Source organism: Rhea americana, unplaced genomic scaffold (genome assembly GCF_003343005.1).
Source record: "Rhea americana isolate MKP2758 unplaced genomic scaffold, rheAme1 scaffold_44, whole genome shotgun sequence".
NCBI lineage: Eukaryota > Metazoa > Chordata > Aves > Rheiformes > Rheidae > Rhea > Rhea americana.
The window spans coordinates 1,010,620-1,028,393 of NW_028186579.1; the positions used below are offsets into that span (position 1 = coordinate 1,010,620).

Sequence of the window (17,774 nt, forward strand, 5' to 3'; positions counted from 1 at the left end):
CCCTCTAATGGGTGTATCTGTTGCACTGACATTGAACCAGAGTTCCTAGGACTGCCCACCCTTCCCAACCACCATGACTTCTGAAATTTTATATATGTAGCCTTAGCCTGCTCACCTGACAGATCTAATCCATCAAAATTGGTCAAGAAGGCATCAGCTGGGAAGTGCAGGGATAGTCTCAAGAGGAAATTTTTCTTCAGAAATTTTGAATTGTAACTGTTCTTCTCTCACTTGCTAAATTTGATGACCAGTGTTTTTCCCAGGGAAGTTTGTGTGTGCACCACAGTCAGATTTGCCTATAAATAATGTATCATATCATTGGTTTATGCAAGAGAAGTGACTTCCCTATTTCATTGGTACGGTGCCCTGTGGAAATAGGAGATAATTGAGATTGTTTAAACTTGGTGATTACACTTAATATTAGTAATATACTTAATTGGCAGCGAAAAACATTGAAACTTAGCCTTTGCAAGGGATTGGTTAGTATCACTGTAATTTGTCTTTTATTTTGAACTTAGATGGATGGTCATATCGTTGGACAGAAACGGCCTGCAGCTAAACAGTTAACTAAAGGAGCTTTGTAAGTCTTTTGTAATTTTGTTGCAGACTTTCTCTCCAGCCTTTTTCTCCTTTGACTTTTTGTCAGTGTRTAAACTTCTCTTAGATTTAGACTGTGTGTTCATTATAAATATCATTAATTTTCCTTGTAGTATCCTACAACAATTACAGAAGGATCAGGTGCAGGCTGTGACACCGGATAAAAGTCAATTCAGATCAGTAAATGATGCAGTTCAGAGACTCCTTTCATATCATGTGTGCCAGGGATCCCTGCCAACAGAGGAAGACTTAAGAAAAGGTAATTTTCTTCTAAAAATTGGCAACGAGGTAATGAATGTATTGAGATAATTCTTTGTGTAAGTGAAAACAGTAAGATTTAAGTTTGTACAGGTTCCTGAARAACAGTGTTTGAAAGTATTCTCGTATCTTTTTAGTGGACAGTGAATTTGAATCTGTAGCTACACAGCTTCTGAAGAGGACACAGGCTATGCTGAACAAGTACAGGTGTTTGCTTCTAGAAGATGCAATGGTAAGGTGTATAACCCAGATCTATTTTATAGGATATAATTCAGTTTGTATATATTGTCTTGAATCATTAAAGTAGATGTATTATGCCAGTAATAAGCCTGTGTTTCTTTGAGCCCTGTTGCTAGATGGCATATTATAATATAAAGGATCTTCATGTTATTTGGTGAACAATTCAACCTCAACAGATGCCTCAAGAGCACCGGTTTTTGAAGGCGCTTGCTAGTGTGGAACAAGGGCTTCAGAAAAATTCTTCGGTTGATTCTGTGTTTGTATTTCTGTGCTAGAAGCTAGAGCTAGGATCTTTTCATAGTGCCATCTCCCAGTTCTTGCTTACCTTTCTGTTTCCAGATAGCTACTGGAGAACATGTTGCTGAAATGTATCGCTTCTCTCTGGTTCCTCTAATACTGTGCGGCTACTGCAGTACAGTTTACAGAGGTCCATAACTCTGCTATAGTAGATTTCGAAGGTACATGCAGTTGGGATATGACAGCTTTCAAGGCTTTTAATCACAGCACAGTAGGTAGTACTTACAGAAATGGTGGAACTTACCTGCTTAGTATCCTGCTGAATATTTTTTCTGCTGGAAAGTGAAAGCTAGCACTTAAAAGAATTTGTGTGTTGATTTTATTTATCACCTTCATGTATACATAYATAGTCTGAATTCTTAGTCTACCAGCATCATCAGTGACCGTGTATCTAAGTATATGGTCGCATCTTAAAATCAGTGAAATACATTGAGTCCACCTGTCCCATACTGTCTGAGCAGTGGTGCCTGTAAGCTCCAAAGACATTGAAGACACATGAGCTTCTGCTCTCTGTGTATTTTATTTTTGTAAAGAAAACAGTATTACAAAAATAACAATTGTAAATTTGTAAAGTTTGTATTATAATTTATAAAAGCCTCAACAAATAAAGTGTACCATAAACTATAAATAATACTTCATTTTTGCTTGAGTTTCAGTAATGGTTAGGGTCACAGTCAAGATTGTTCAAGATACTGTACAAATACATAAAAGTTCTACCTTCTACAAATGTATAATGAAAGTTGGTCTTTTCCTTTGAAGAGTTATTAAGCTTTAAGTGTTCTGTTTTAGTGCAAACGTATGAAGTGACTTCAGAGACGGTTATTTATTTTTCCTTGCCTTCCAGCGGATAAATCCCTCTGCTGAAATGGTTATGATTGATAGGATGTTTAACCAGGAAGAAAGGGCATCTCTGTCCCGGGATAAGCGTCTTGCACTAATGGATCCTGGTAAGTAATGGTTAATTTCAAAACCTTAAGAAAGCAGCATAAGCACAGGGTGTTTAAAGTGCCTGGGACTATGGTGAGTCACTGATAGTTAGGGATTCTACTRGTTGAAATACTGAATAAGCAGTTACAAAACTACCAAATTTAAGATTTAGAGACGCTGTAAGGTTAAAGACAGTTAATAGGAAAAAGAAGCATTAGGCCTGTCAGTAGAGAAATATTTTTGAAATTCTTCTGACAGTAATTTTACTTCCTCATGATTTCCAKTCGAGTATGGAAGAATCTGTCCCTGAGTTTGCTGGCAGTCAGAAAGAACACAGCTATATAAACCGTGAATACTCCTATTGATCTTAATGAAGCATTGTTTTTAGAACATAATTGTCAGTTAAATGGCATTTTTAAAYGGTCTTTTTTTTGAATGTAACAATGAGAAACATACAATTTGTGTAGGTTAAAAGTTACTATTTTGTTAATGTTCTGCCTATTTTACTATTTTAAAAGATATTCAGAGGATGTATATATGAAAGTTTAGACAGTGAAATACTATTTTGGTTATACTGTATTTGGTATTTAGGATGCTTGAAAGTGCATTTAGTTTGCCTTTACAGTACACACCACTTGTATAGCTTGCTGGTTAATTTGATGATAGTCACCTACATTAAAGCATTAATGCAGCAGAACACTTAAGCCTACACTTTAGTTTAGGCACATCTCTTACTCTATTCTGTGGATGTTGTTTGAATGTTAATAAAAAKTTGGAATGTCTGTTATTTTGATGTATAGGTAGCTTAAGTAAAATTCTGCTACTCTTAATTTTCAGATGGTTATCAGGCTGATTTTTGTTGTTCTGCCAAACAATTTGATAAAACAGCTGATGAAGCACAGGCCAAGAAAAGTGACCATCAATCTAGCAAAACATTAACTTCTCGAAGTCAAACGGCAAAGATCCAAGCCAGAGACCGACCAAAATCCAGCTCAGCAGAGTCCACAAATCACAATAAACTTCCTCTAGTGCCTAACAACATTTTAACACCACAAGAAGGAATGATTTCTACTAAAAAATCGGAGCGCCTCACTAAAGCTTTAAAGTTTGAGAAGGCTAATTGTTCTCCTGAGAGGCAACACGTGGCCCTTCCTGAAGAAAAGATGGCTGGCAAAGATCTTGCCAAGTCCACTGAGAATTCTTCAAGTTCTGAAGACTTGTCAAAAACTCTGTCAAGAGCCAGTCATGGAACACACAATAGAATATCAAGGAATACAGTTCAGTCTTACTCAAAAGTAACATGTAATAATTCCCTCCAAGACAAAACTCTGAGGAGCTCTCCAAAGAATGAAGTTTTACATCCTGATAACATGAAAGGCTCTGGTGAACCTCAGCAAGACTTRCTGCTCAATAAGAGTTTAGAAACTACATTTAAAAACATCTTGGAACTTAAAAAAGCTGGGAGGCAGCCACAAAGTGAGGCAACTAGTAGTGGCTCTGTTGAATTAGAATTTCCTAATTTTTCACCTATTGCTTCACAGGAAAACTGCCTGGAGAAATTTATTCCAGACCACAGTGAAGGTGGTGTAGAAACTGACTCTATTTTAGAAGCAGCTGTAAATAGTATCTTAGAGTGTTAATAGTTACAGTACCATGGACAAGTTATGTTTCTCTTAGTAGAAGCAAATGTGAATGACACCACAAGTACAGCCTGACATACATTTAAGGTTAACCTTTCTAAACTAGATTCTGTTCTGTGTTGGAGAGCAATACTCATTGTGGTTACAGTGAGATATCCAAGTAAAGTTAATCCTTGTTAGAATGCAGTCTGTTAGGGCCTTATTATTTCAAGTATTATTATCATAGTGCTTTTGATAATTGTGTAGTACTGCAGTGTAACAACGTTGCAGGTCATTAGGCCCTGTATAATACGGTGATATACTGACAATCACAGTCACTTGAAAGGATATATTTATTACAAAAATGTTTTTAAAAAGTGATGGAAGCAACAATTTTCCCCTACCCTTCTCTTCCATGAACCATCAAATTTTAATTTTTTTGGAAAACCCACTGTACCTCTCTTCAGAAGTGATTTGCTTTAGTARTGAATCTATCTGTTTTAGGAGTTGGAAGGATGTCATCAATGTGTTTACAAGGCTTCATACTTCAAACTTAAAGTGCTTTTCTATTGCTTTCTGAGCAGAAACTAGTGCTTGATTGAAATGTTTGTAGTGGGTATATTTAGTCTGTGGAATGATACCATATGATCTTAGTCACAGTGGCATGATATGAAGTAATAAATGCTTGACTAAGGAAGGTAGAATGGAAGCCAGTAAGTGGCAGAAGTGTACAGGATGAGGCCATGATAGAGCCATGAATTTATATATATAGTACGTATATATGTTAACTCTTGAGGAAAAGATTTTGCATTTTATAATTGGATGTAGTCAGCATTGAGTCTTTCTGAAGTGGTATAAATGTTTTTTTATTTGTTTGGTTTTTTTAGACCAAGTGTCAAAAGCACTTTTATTTGAAAACTGTTACAATATTAGTAGCTTATATTTTAAGAGGACATTAGCCTTACTCTGTTTAAATTTGAAGGCCATTTTTTTTCCTTTTTCTTTTCTTTCTTTTTTTCTTTTTTTTTCTGCTTTTTACTCTCAAAGAATGTTAAATCATCCACCATAGCAGTCATAATTACTGAGATACGTACAGACCAAAGTCRATCAGCAATCCCATTAGTAAAACATATCTAAAAGAGTGTAATTATTAATTCATATTCTAGAGCCAAATGAAACCATTGCATGGTTTGTATTTGGCTGCTGTCATGTTGATAAGATAGAATCTTATTATTTTATTTATTTATTTTAATCTATGACATCTTTCTTTTTGATGCCCATGCTGCTTTTTACTAGTTTACTTTGGTCATCAGTGCTGTTGTGCACATAAGTACGCTGACATTAGTCACGTGCGTGTAGTACATATGTCTGCTCAGGAGGATATAGCTTTTGTGATTCCTAAGGTATGCTCATGTTGTCTCCCAGACCTTTCCCACAGTTTCTTAGAAAAACTATTTTTCAGACTTCCTGATTGCCATTTTCATAAGCATTTTCATAGAGGATAATTTTCACAGGCTGTGGTTGTCAGTTAGCCAGGAAAGAAAAGAAAAGATAAAGTCTTGCTATCATGTAAATCAGTCCATCTAAATACTGCAAAAGAAAGCAGAATTAGATCCTTGTGACAGTAGAAAATTACAGTGCAAACTCGGTATTGAGTTATAGTCTACTGTTTGACCATTGAAGGAAACCAAATCTAGAAAGCAGCGTGAGAAAGAAACTTAACTTAAAGCTCATTTCCCCTTGAACATAAATGGATATGCTTTTTTTCTGTATGTTATGAATTGCCATTTAAAAAAAWTGTGCCAATTTAAAAGTACATATTTGTAAAAACCCAGCATTCCCAAGTGTTGTATAAAATATTCAAAGTAATAATAAGTATTGCCAGTTTTAAATTTCTAGTTAGGTGTCAATAGAATAGACTTGCAGGCAGTTAGCTGTTTTCTTATTGGCAAAACTGACAATATAGTCTTCACCTATTGCCTTTTTAGATTTAATAATCTGCTTATAGCTGTGTATCCTGATGCATCTGTATTTTATGATCTTGGAAATAATTTAGGAAGGAAAACAGTACGYTACACAGCTATATGGTGACTAGTTAAAATTTTCTTTTATAGGAAAAAGGTTGCACATTCATTGATCARCTTGTTTTTGTACCACCTCAAAATGGGTAGGAGGTTTCCAGCATCTGTACAGCAAATAGGTAATTGAAGTATCAGACTATGTGTCTTCTATTGATTTTTATTTTGGGATAGGGGACAATGGCATATAAAAGGACAAATTACAAAAAGTAATCACTGTTGATTTGGTCAGATGTATTCCTCTGAACTACTTAGGAGAGGAACCCATTGAACAATTCTAGCAAGATTAATCTTAGGTTGTTAATGTTCTGTTGTTCACTCCTTTTGAATTCAATTCTAAAGGAATTTTGGTACGTGTTGAAGCAGTAAATGAAAGAATTGTATTTTTGTTGTGCTTAGAAAATATGAATTTATTAATCATATGGGCTCAAATCCAGCAAAGTATTGTGAATGTGCATGATTTGAAACGTTTTCATTATTTTGCTGGGTCAGCATTGTGATTTCAATGTTATTTAATACTGCCTAATATTAAAACAAATTTTAAACTGGCAATTAAGAAAATATGTTCATTTTGAAGATCTTAGTATAATTTATCTGTTAGATTAGGGAGGCCTTACAGACTGACTTCACTTAAAGAGGATGTGTCACTTATTGTCAGTGTGGTATGGACTTTATTTGCTTAAATACCTTCATTTGTAAAGTATGTCTCACTTGAAATTGCTTTGTATACATTTTGTAAAAATATTTATAAAATGTTTTGTAAAAAAAAAAGTATAACAAATTGCAGTTTATTTTGTTATGTTGGATAAATACTGTTAAAAGACACAAGTCAGTAAATATATTGTTAATCCATGGATAGGAAATGTTCAGTTGGAGATTACAAATTGAAACAACCATTGCAATACAGCCAAAGATTTGGGAAAAATGTGTATCTGTGATTGTCTTGATTTAACCAATTTGAATATTTACATTTCCAAAAGAAGATTGTTCTCAGTTTTAATAATATGGTTGCAAAATATTCTTCTGTGCTTTTTATAATGCAGCTGTATTATAAAATATTTAATAAGCCAGCTTCTTATATTCTTTATGTAACTTTCTGAAGGTATGCTATTTGGTCTTGATTCATATGGCATTATAACTACGTGTAGCAATGTTGTTCTCGCAGTAACAAGATTGGCAGTGGTCGTGCTATACTGAAGTTTTGCCATGATCAGATTGTTGAAACGCTCTTTTTCTCCATTGCATTTTCAAAAAATAGAGGCACTGTGTTCCTGATACTAGAGGAGTTAAGAGAGGGATTGTGTTGGTCAGTTAATAGCGAGTGTATTCAGATGTAATGAGTAATCACCTCATCAGTGCCACAGGTTACAGTGTTGTGCGCGATGTGTTCAGCTAGGTGTACCTGTGTTTGTTAGTATTTTCTATTCCTTCCTGCTGTGGTTGAATTTTTCAGAAAGTATCCTGAGATTCCGATTTAGTAAGTCTTCTGTGGTTGAAATTTGAACACGTTATTTTTGGAGGCTGTGAAAATGAAGAATTGGTGAAACGCACTGCCTTACAACTTGGATTAGAGTCTACAGTATGAAAAGGTCAAAATCTTTATGACTTGTATTCCTTTATTTTACCAGTGAGGCAAAATAAATCTGCATTCTGAATGCATTTCACATGGATTCAGTCCATAACAAAATTAGTTATATATTATTTTAATTTTTATTTGGATTAGGATGGCTAAGCCACTTGGAATTTTTTTCTTCTGTTTTGTATATCCCCATAGAATTRCCAGGAAAGCTTTCTGGACTGTGAAGCACTTGATGTACAGCTTACTGTGCAGCTTCCTCACTTCAGAATTTCCTTTTGTTGCAGCAATATGGTGTATTTTTTTTAATTGCCTTTTAGTAGCATTTTTATGAAGGGCTTGTTTTGTTTATTCCAACACTCAGGGCAGAATTTCTGAAGATCTGGGCGTATGTGTTTGTGTGTAGCTTATTTAAGAAAGTCATAACATGTTTGCTTATGAGGATCCATACGAAGAAAAAAAATGCCAGAATAATTATGCTCATCACAAGAAAAGGTATGTAAGTAAATTAAACATTAGATAAATTCTCCATCCTATTCAAGAAATGTTTTCTTTGTAAATCTTTATTTTTTTWAATACGTCTTTTTTGTATTTTATTTTGTATTCATTTATATTTTACTGTAGTGTTTTTTCTTGGAGTTTTCACAGTAAGATCTTTTGTCAGACAGCTTCAGGAAATGCAAGAAACTGTCTTCATAACTTGGAGTTCAGCTGTCCTTTTGGTTTAAAGGAAGTCATTGGAGAAAATAAGCAAGTTCCACTGAAGATCTAAACATTACCATCTCTAGTATAATATGATTACATATACATWTGCGGATAAAATACAGTGTATGCAGATTGCAACTTACTGTAGTAGTGGGTATGCTGAACTATGTGGCTATAATTTATGCATCAGTAACTGTGCTGCTAGTCTTGGGACTAGTCACGTCACTGGGAGTTGGTAACAGTTTGTCCATAATAACTAATCAAAATAGTAACCAGTAAGCAAAGGCAAGAAAGCTTGCTGTACTAGGGAAGAAAAGGATAAAGATCAAGGAATGGTAAGTTGTTCTTGAAGTATCCTGTTGAACCAGTACTTTTGATTAAAAAAAGAAGAAAATGCTGACTATAAAACCTTAGTTTATTTTTTGTAGAGTTGAGATTGCATACACAATTTTGTGGGGAAAGAATGTTTTACAAATGGAGAAACAATTTACAGGGCTCAACCTCATATGCTAGCTTTTTTTGTAGGTGGATGTTACTATTTCTGCAGAATGTAATGTTTTGGAATGTAATACACTGCCTTCGCTGTTTTGTACTGCAAGAGTTCTATTTGGGATTTAAAAAAGGGGGGGGGGGAGTAAAAAGTGAGATCTTCCCATTTGAGTTAAGTTGTTGTAATTAATGAAACAACAGCAATTTATGCCATTTTAGARTCCAGTGTTTTGAAGGGACATTATGTAATGTAGTTATACCAGAGGTCAGCTTTTCAAAACTATACTGAACTCCTGGCTGTATGAGTTGGTTACTGTCACGTATTTATCAGTATTACAATTTGACAAGATAGGGACATGTCATTTTAATTCACCCAAACATTCTTGTCCTGATCCAGGTCTTCTGTCCCTGCACACCACTGAGGTTGATACTGTATGGTGAACTAACTAGTATTTCCTTTTAGAAATCTCGCAATTAGGGCTTGATCCACAGACTTGAAATCAGTGGAAAGATGATTTTGAGTTAAGGATGATGATTGTAATACTTCTCTTAAAAMATGCATGAGATCTAAGTGGTGTGATGTCCTTGTGTCAGAGGGATTCTCAGATTGTACAGTGATGCACACCTGAGGTAGGTAATGTTACGGTGCTACCCGATGTGGTTGAACGAAATGTTCCCTTACAGGCAAAATGCTGAATTTGTTCTCCTCTGAACATTAATTGTTGCACAGTTCTGAAAACACAAAGCTTTACTCTCTCTTCTGTGAACTTTGGCTCCAAGTGTTCATTCTGAAATACAGTAAAATTATAGTAAGTGATGACTGCAAGTAGTTGACTTTAGTAGATGGTACAATGGGGAAGATGATAAACATAAGCTAACATAGTTGCCATTTATGTGAGGCTAAAACCCCATTTGGATTACTGTGAACAAAATTAAAGTTGATTTGAAATTCAGCAATTAGTGAATTCTGAAATACAATTGAAGAGGACAAGGCTGAAATCGTTAAAATAATGCCTGTCATCCTGAGCTACGTCAGCACAYGCCTGTGCCCTGTCTTTGCAACTGRATTCAAGCTATGAGAATTCTGATATCCTCAAAGCCTGCAGCTTTTTCAAATTTTMAGATGATATATGTATAAAAACTGATAAAGCGCTGTGATTTTTTTTCTTTTTTTAACTATCGAAATAACCTGCAAAGCTATAATCACAAGTTACTTTTTTGTGAGTGTGTCTGTTTACTCTTCAGTCCAGCAGCTAATGGGCTTCTAGCAGGCTGCATTGAACATGTACGTGTTTGCACACAGGCAAACTACCAGTTGCAATGAAATTAGGAAAATGTGGCCCAATTTGAATTTGAAGATTATTGTCTGAACTCAAATGGCTCTATTCTAAGTGCGCATGTTCATTTTTCTTAYATTGCATTATTCAGCCACTGAGCCAGCACTAACTAAATAGCGTATCAGTGTCAAAGTTCTGTTTTTTTTTCTAGAGTACTTTGTATACTATTAATAATTCTTTAGTGTACTGAATTGGTGTAATCGTGTTTTCAGTTCAAAATGAGGCTGATTTCACCTCAGATTACAACTTTCTTCCCCAAATTTCCTTCCAAAATGTGATAATACACACAAACTATAATTTGTTTTTAATTTCTTAATAGCTCTGTTAGATCCTGTGGATTTTTTAGGGTTTGTTTACAGTGGGTGATCTGCAAATATTGTATGTATCCTCTAAAGTGAACAGCGTAACAGAATGAGCCTGGAAATCTGCAGTATTTCATTTCACAGCTTGAAATTGCGAAGAGTTCCTGATGCTGATAAATGGCAAACAGAATAAAAATGCAYGTGGTTAATAGTACTAAAGTTGGACTGTTCAATTTTATCTTGCTTTTGGGGTAAAATTAGTCAGAGAATAGGGGATTTGGAAGGCCCCTAATAACGGGCAAATACCAGACAAGTCTGCTGTGTTTGAGAAGAGCTAKATACTGACTTAGAGATTTCAGGGTCCCTCTTCCTATGTACTGAGAGAGAAATTCAGATAAAATACTTTTATTAAGCTGAAGGAAACTAGGCTTCAGGTTTTGGAGGAGCAGGATATGTAGGTAGACTTTACTGTATGGGATGGATTTTGTGAAGACATACTCTTTGAAATTTGACTAAATTTGATTTTTCAAAGAACAAGATACATTCTCTATACAGGAATTTTTACAGGWTCATTGTGTTCATTTCTATTAGATTACATAATTGGCATATTAAAAGTAATTATTTAAACACACTGTTCTCCTCCCCCTCATTGCTTTGTGAAAATGCTCAGATTCCATAGGTATTGGGTAAAAAATTGATCTAACAGTATAATGAATATTCTACTTGATGTGGATTTATATATCTTAATACTGCAAAAATAGGCTCAACGCATAGTTTGAAAGTGCTGATTGTGAAAGAAGATACCTAATAGGCAAGATTAATTTTAAATTGTGAAGTAGGAACAGATTATTGAAAATTGTGATTAGACTCCAAAATGTTGTGGAGTTGGTGAAATACGATACAGCAGCATCATATTCTGTACAACAGACAAGGCATATGTCAAATATATTTACTTTTTGTTTGAGGTTAAGTTTTCCCCATTGATGGAAGAGAGAACTGTTCCRTAAAGTGAAAAGCAAGTTTTGAATTTTTAATGATGGCATATACAACCTTACAAAGCCTGTAGTAATTAGTATACTGTTTCTGAGAATGTTACTTCTTGGTGGGAGGACAGTTTCAACCCTGTGACAGCCAATCTGAGAGAGAAAATTCAGGTGTTTTCCCAAGCAGTTGAGAACCTGCTCTTCTTAAGCTTGAATTACACCACATTTGATCTGTCAAAGCCAGAACAGAGCTCCAGTGGTTGTTACTTGTGTGAATTTGAAACCCCTAAGTAAATAAGCATTCTTGGATACCTCTACCTTGGGGTTGCTTTCATCTGTTTTTGTAGTAGTGTTCCATCAGAGGCTGCTCACTTCATTTCAGAACCATCATTATCAAGTGTGATCGTGCAAATAATCACAAAGAAATACTTTCTGTACTGCAGTTTCCTGCTCCGAAAAGGAAGGTGCAGTAACTGGGAGGAATCTTTTTTTTTTTTTTTTTCCTCTTTCATTTGTAAACCAAAACCAATGGATCACCTTTACTATTTGCATGCATGTGTGTTTATGATACATCCCAAGCAAGTCTTTCCTTTCTTACCTGGCTAGCGTGGTAGAAATAAGTAATAATATAGGTATCAGGGTAGACCTCTTGGAGATGATGAGACTTTCAGATATGTTTTTTTTTTATTTCATCTACTGTGCTCTTTAGAACCACAGGTGCTAGTGGCAGCTTAATGGTTGTTCATCTGTTACAACTGTGGTRCTAGAGTCTAATCATTCAAACGCAGCTGAGGGTTGGAATTAACTATTCCATGAATGGTGAGACCAGGGCAAAGGAAGCTCAAAATGTTAAAGGCAAATATTTTTCTCCTTGTTTGTACTGGACTCCAAAGGCATTATCTGACCTGGAATATGTGTTTGTTGTGCAAATGGAAAGGAAGAGGAGAAGCAAGAAGTACTTTGTTAAAGGTCTGTTATTTTCAGAATAACCAAAATGAGGAAAATTTGGGGATTTTGTTTCTTGCTTCCCCTCCTTTACTTACAAAACTGCTGTAGTTTTGGACTGATGAATTGACTTAAAGTAATTTGTAAAAGTGGGGAGACGGGAATGTGGATGCATATACATGGGCGTTCAAAAAGTTGTTCTGAAATGTGAGGCTCTGGGCAATTAAACAGTAGGTTTCAATTGTCTGCTGCTAATTATCACCCAAATTTGATTTGCACGCTCTTCAAAGGGACTCATATCTTTCCATTTAGTTATTTGTTTSACTAGGATGAATCTTTAATTCAAACCAAACACAGCTCAGTTTCCAAATGAAAAAAAATGCAAGGAATGTGTTTATCCACGGTCATATCAGTGTGTCTTTTTTTGTTTTATATATGTGGGGTGATTCATAGCCTCAGTGGGGAGGTGAGTTTGTGTCAGTCTGGGGCTTGGCTTTGGCTCGTTTGGTGAGTTTGTAAAGGGTTTGGTCAGTTGTAGAAAGGCTTAAAAAATTGTGCGWAATGGAATGTTTCTGGTGAGCTTCAGAATAACAAGTATAAGTCTTAAAGTAATACAGATGTAGCAGAATCTCGTTATGGGTACAATTTAATCTCTTTTTTTTCCCCGCTATTATGCAGAATCGGATCAATTGTGTGCACATTTTTCTTTCTGCTTTAATCTTTATTTTTTCAGGCAGGCTGTTTGCTGCTCTGTGCTGCAGTGATACTGACTATAAAGTCTCTGAAATGTGGCAACATTGGTTGCTCACCTTTCCCCAAAAAGCACCAAAGACAAAGCACAGGTCTATAATGAGAAAATAAATCAATCCAAGGACATCTTATGCAGTGATTGACTTGGCAGATGGTGAGCACTAGCTTAGAAATATTGCAGTGCTGTGTATCAGTAATGTGTAACAAAATAACCTTTGTAAAGAAAAGGTATCTAAGTTTTCAGTGCTAAATTTAACTTTTTCATTGACTGCAGTGGTGAATTGATCTTCCTAGGTCACAAAGGTGACAGGTATATTGAGAAGTACATTTTTCTCAGTTCTTTATGATCTAGAAAGAAAATACACCTCAGAAACATTGAAAGATTAAGTGAAAGGAGTCAAATGCTTAGTATTTTAGAAAAAAAAAAATACAGCTGCCACCATTCATCCATGACCATTCATCCTGTTTAGAGAGAGCATATTCTTAATTTTGATGCGCTTGTAGATTGAGCGCTGAGAATGTTAGCACTGCTTTGTGCCATGTGTCAGCTTTGTCGCAGAATGCATTCATTTCGCTATACAGATTCAATGCATTTCAGCTCTCAGGACCTGCAAGTATCTGTGGCTGTAAGAGAGGTTTTTCATTACATGGCTGCCTGCTGTTTCTCCAAGGATGACTGTCTCGGTGCACAGGATGGCAGAGGTACGTTATATTGCAAACAGGTTCATCTAAAGTCAACGGTTTGTCTCAGCACTATCTAAAAGTTCCACCAAACCTAATGAGGCAAAAGCCCCAACTGAACGGTRTCTCCATTTCTTAGGTGAGAATCTCTCCTAGGAAAATTTCCTCTCCTTAGCTTCAGTTCTCATTTCCTCAGCCTCTTCTAAAAGCCGAACTTTGTCTTCAGTTGACTCTGTGAGGAAGAGTTCATTTGTTTCACAGATTCCTGGACACGCTCAGTACCTTCAGGAGGATGGTGGTGCTGTGCTTCTGAACCCACAGTAGTTGTCTGATATTTGGGGACCCAGCTTCAAAATGGCTTCTCCTAAGTTTCTGAGCAGCTCTTCTGTAACTTCTGGTCATGAGGAGGTGTTCGTTCAGACTCCTCTGACTACTGCTATTGCTCCCTGGTTAGGAAGGGAGATGTCTGGCGCTACTTTTACAGTAATCGTGAAGACTAAGATATGTTCATTTTCAGCTCCCCAACCTTGCTGTCATTGAGAATGGCAGATCAGTGGCTTGCACAAGCACAGCGATGCCCTGGSTCTGTCAGCAATTCCTTCCATACTGCACTAATACTTGATAGGTTTCTGGTAACTGGTGCAGTGGAATCTCTCTTGAGCCGGATGTCTTTGTATAGCCAAATAGCAGGGTAAAGTAGGTGTTACCTTTAACAGAACTGGCTGTTGAGTGATTTGCCATCAGCAAATACCAGACCTATTTGGTCCTCTGTTGGAGCATCTGCTATATGCTACAGCTTATAGCTCCAGGCAGTCATTCACAAAGTATTCACTGTAGAGCATAAATATGCTTTCTTTTAACAGGCCCTGACTCTTTTTACCATTAAAAATATTCAGTGTCCTCATCGATGTTCTCTCCCCTGTTAGCTGTTCTGTTACCCGTCGCTGAAGTAGCTGCCAGCTTCCCTCTTGAGAGCAGCCTTGGTCTCGTTCTTTGCCTCATGGTGAAACCAATGCTGGCAATTGCTTTCCGGCACACATGGCAAGCTGGAAGGTCTTTTTCTGCACCTTGGGATTATGTCTTTGTGATACAATTTATTTAATCCCTTTTTGCTACAGCTGATCTACACAAAGTGCAGTTTGCCATCCAGCTGACTAGACACTTAAAGCCRCTGCAAGGAAAGTTGTGAGTCCAGTCAGTGAACTGCTGAAATCGTTAAGCTACCTGTGATAGTTGTGAGTAGCTGCTTACAGCTGCACGTAGTTTTGGTACAGATTCTTGACAGATTTATTCAAGGCCACCACACAAGTGTTATRTAGCCCTTTTTTCAGTCCCTTCAGTGTGAGGGCCCTCACGACCGAAAGCCTGGCAAAGCGAGGTGCCAGCCCAGTGCAGCCTGTAGGCACTCACAGTTCTGGGGATGCCTGAGGCAGAGGTCTGGTTTCCCTTCTAGTCAGCCAGGTAAGTGAGTTCRGGTTTAAATCACCTGTACCTCAGGGTTACAGGGTTTTCCTGTGGTGTTTCTGTACTTTTTTCAGTAGCAAGCAGAAGGARTAGGTGCATGTAAATGCTAGAATATAGGTAAAACTAAAATTTACTCTGCAAACTTTTTTTTTTTTTAAAAAAAAACTTTGTTTTGAGTACTTTTCAGAAAGAAAYGGCGTATATAGGTTCTCTAACCTGAAAGACACAATAGCACTGAAAAGTGTGAATCTTTCCCAGCTGTCTTAATGGAGTGTTGATTTTTAAAACCTAATTTCACTGCTGCTTGCTATGCAATTAACACCCAGTTAAGACTTTCSGTTAGTTCAGCTGTGTGGTACCATACCTAGTGTCGGTGTGGGTGTCCATATGGACACTTCAATGAAAACATCTATTTAAGATAAAGGAGTGGTCAAAGCGAAAACAAAATCTGAGGTAATGAAAATGGGAATAAGCCAGAAAAAAATAGTAATATTATAATGCTAGTAAAATTGATTTGGATGAAGTGTTCATTTATATTTTGTTAGAAAAACATAGCAAAAAGAGGGAGTTGAGAGACAGGAAATTAAAAAATGTTTTCATGTGTTTAGAAAGGAATCATTAATATTAAAGTGAACCTGATAAAATAGTAACTGACACAGAGAAAATCATTTAAACTTGTAGTACAAGAGAAAAAGGACAGCTAATGAAACAAAGATAAGCATCAAGTGAGCTCAAAACCCTTTTATTAAAATTTATAATTCTTCCAGAAAAATAACAGGTTAGAGATTACTATCTTTTGTAACAGTGGTGGAATTTACTGCACAAAGTTTCAATACAAGATATTGATACTGGTCAGTGGAATTGCGGGGGGTGGGGGAGAGGGACAGAAAAGCAGTCTTAAAAACCCTGAATGATGAATCTCTTTACTTTTTCATATAAGAAAACAGAATTTATAGGAGTTGCAACTTTCAAGGTACTGTAAGAACTGCCCATTCCTTTTCAGTAGCGGTCTCTAAGTTTCTTGCCAGTTTAATGATACTCTCTTCTGATAACTATTAACCAAACCCAAGGGTTTAAACCACATAAATGAGATCARGTAGAATAGAAAACAACTTCCAGAAATGCTGGAGATTCCCAGGCGGGGCTGGAGAAAGGCTATATCTCTGCATTTAAAATCTGCGGGTTTTATGGAGCCGCTCTCCGGTTTCGCGGCTCTCCACGAGGTGGAGGCAGCAGCTGGCGCTGGGCTGCGGCGGCTGGTGCTGCCCCTGCGGCCCGCAGCCCACCCGACCCCGGCATCCAGCTCGGGGGCTGCAGGCTGCACCCGGGGCTCTGGGCGCCCCGTCGCTGCTGGTGGCCGGTTGCTCCTGGAGGTCCTCTTTGCTGCAGAATCGGTGCAGGTGTAAAAGGCAGGTGGCAAAAATGACAGCTGATGTCTGTGATGAAAATAACTTGCACGAGGTTCCTGCTGAAGGAGCCGATTTGTCAGCCGAGTACCTCATTCCTTGTTGACTATAGTGCTGCGTGCAATTAGCTCTGAGCTCTGGACTCCGAGATGCATGTGTGCTTAGTTTTTTTACAGCTCCTGGAAGTCAAAAACTATATTTTAGATTCCCCTCCCCTCCTTTTTTTAAAATAATCTCTGTTAATACTTGCGTAGACATGACAGAACATTGGCTCTGTTGTTAGCTGGTCATCTTGTGGCAGATCCTATGATTTAATTTTCAAGATGTTAAAATCTGTTTATAGTGGTATTAAGGGTGTTTTCCAGTTGCAAAGTGCTGTCTCAGTTGTGAAAGAAGGCCAGTAAGATTAACAAGCCATTGGAATGGGATGTTATTAGGGAGGCATACAATATGCAAATACGTAACTGAAGACTAAAACAGTGAATTCTTGGAGAAGAAGGCTCAAAGGTATCTTGAAGTCATTTCATCTTTGATTCAGGATAACTATACCTGTAACATTCTTAGACAGTTGTCTGTCAAGTTTGCTGTTAAGAACTTACACAAAAGTTTCCTTTTTTTTTTTTTTTTTTTTTTTTTCTTTTTTTTTTTTGGCTTCTTTTTAACCCAGACATTTTCTGTGAGCTGGTTGTTCTCATGTTAGCATAAGTGAAGGATCTGTGGAGCAGGAAGAAGTGGGAAGTGAGGAAGGTGCAGACATGGTAAAGGGCATTGCCATTGGAGGAAATGCTCATGAACTCTGCCCTAACCTCCTCTTAAATGTACAACAGAGCAGATTCTGCAAGGTCTCAACGCTTTTATTTTCTGGGAGGAGGGGCAGGGTGTTGTTTCATTGGTTTAGTTTCTTTTTTTCTTTACTCGTATAATTTGTACCAGTTCCGTGAATGAAACAAGCAACAACATTTATTTATTTTTTTTTCAAATATACACCAGGATTTCTCCCTGCATAGCTTCACCATTTAGGGACATACTTTCTTCTTGCTTCTGTTTAATTTGTAGCTGTGATAGTTAGACACCTAGATGTTAGCCAGGGCTTTGAAATTTCTAASAGCTTGGGTATGTG

General features: G+C 36.8%; 1 protein-coding gene across 4 annotated transcripts in view; it reads left to right on the top strand.

The window, feature by feature from the left end:
• The window catches only part of BICRAL (BICRA like chromatin remodeling complex associated protein), a 47,463-nt gene extending 40,522 nt beyond the window's left edge, over nt 1-6,941 (top strand). For all 4 annotated transcript variants that reach the window (XM_085315823.1, XM_085315822.1, XM_085315824.1 and 1 more), the window contains 5 exons: nt 519-580; nt 711-856; nt 993-1,087; nt 2,237-2,339; nt 3,157-6,941. In XM_085315823.1, the coding sequence (XP_085171949.1) occupies nt 519-580; nt 711-856; nt 993-1,087; nt 2,237-2,339; nt 3,157-3,959 (1,209 nt within the window). In that variant the 3' untranslated portion in view covers nt 3,960-6,941. The remainder of the gene's footprint in view (nt 1-518; nt 581-710; nt 857-992; nt 1,088-2,236; nt 2,340-3,156) is intronic.
• The last annotated feature ends 10,833 nt before the right edge of the window (nt 6,942-17,774 follow it).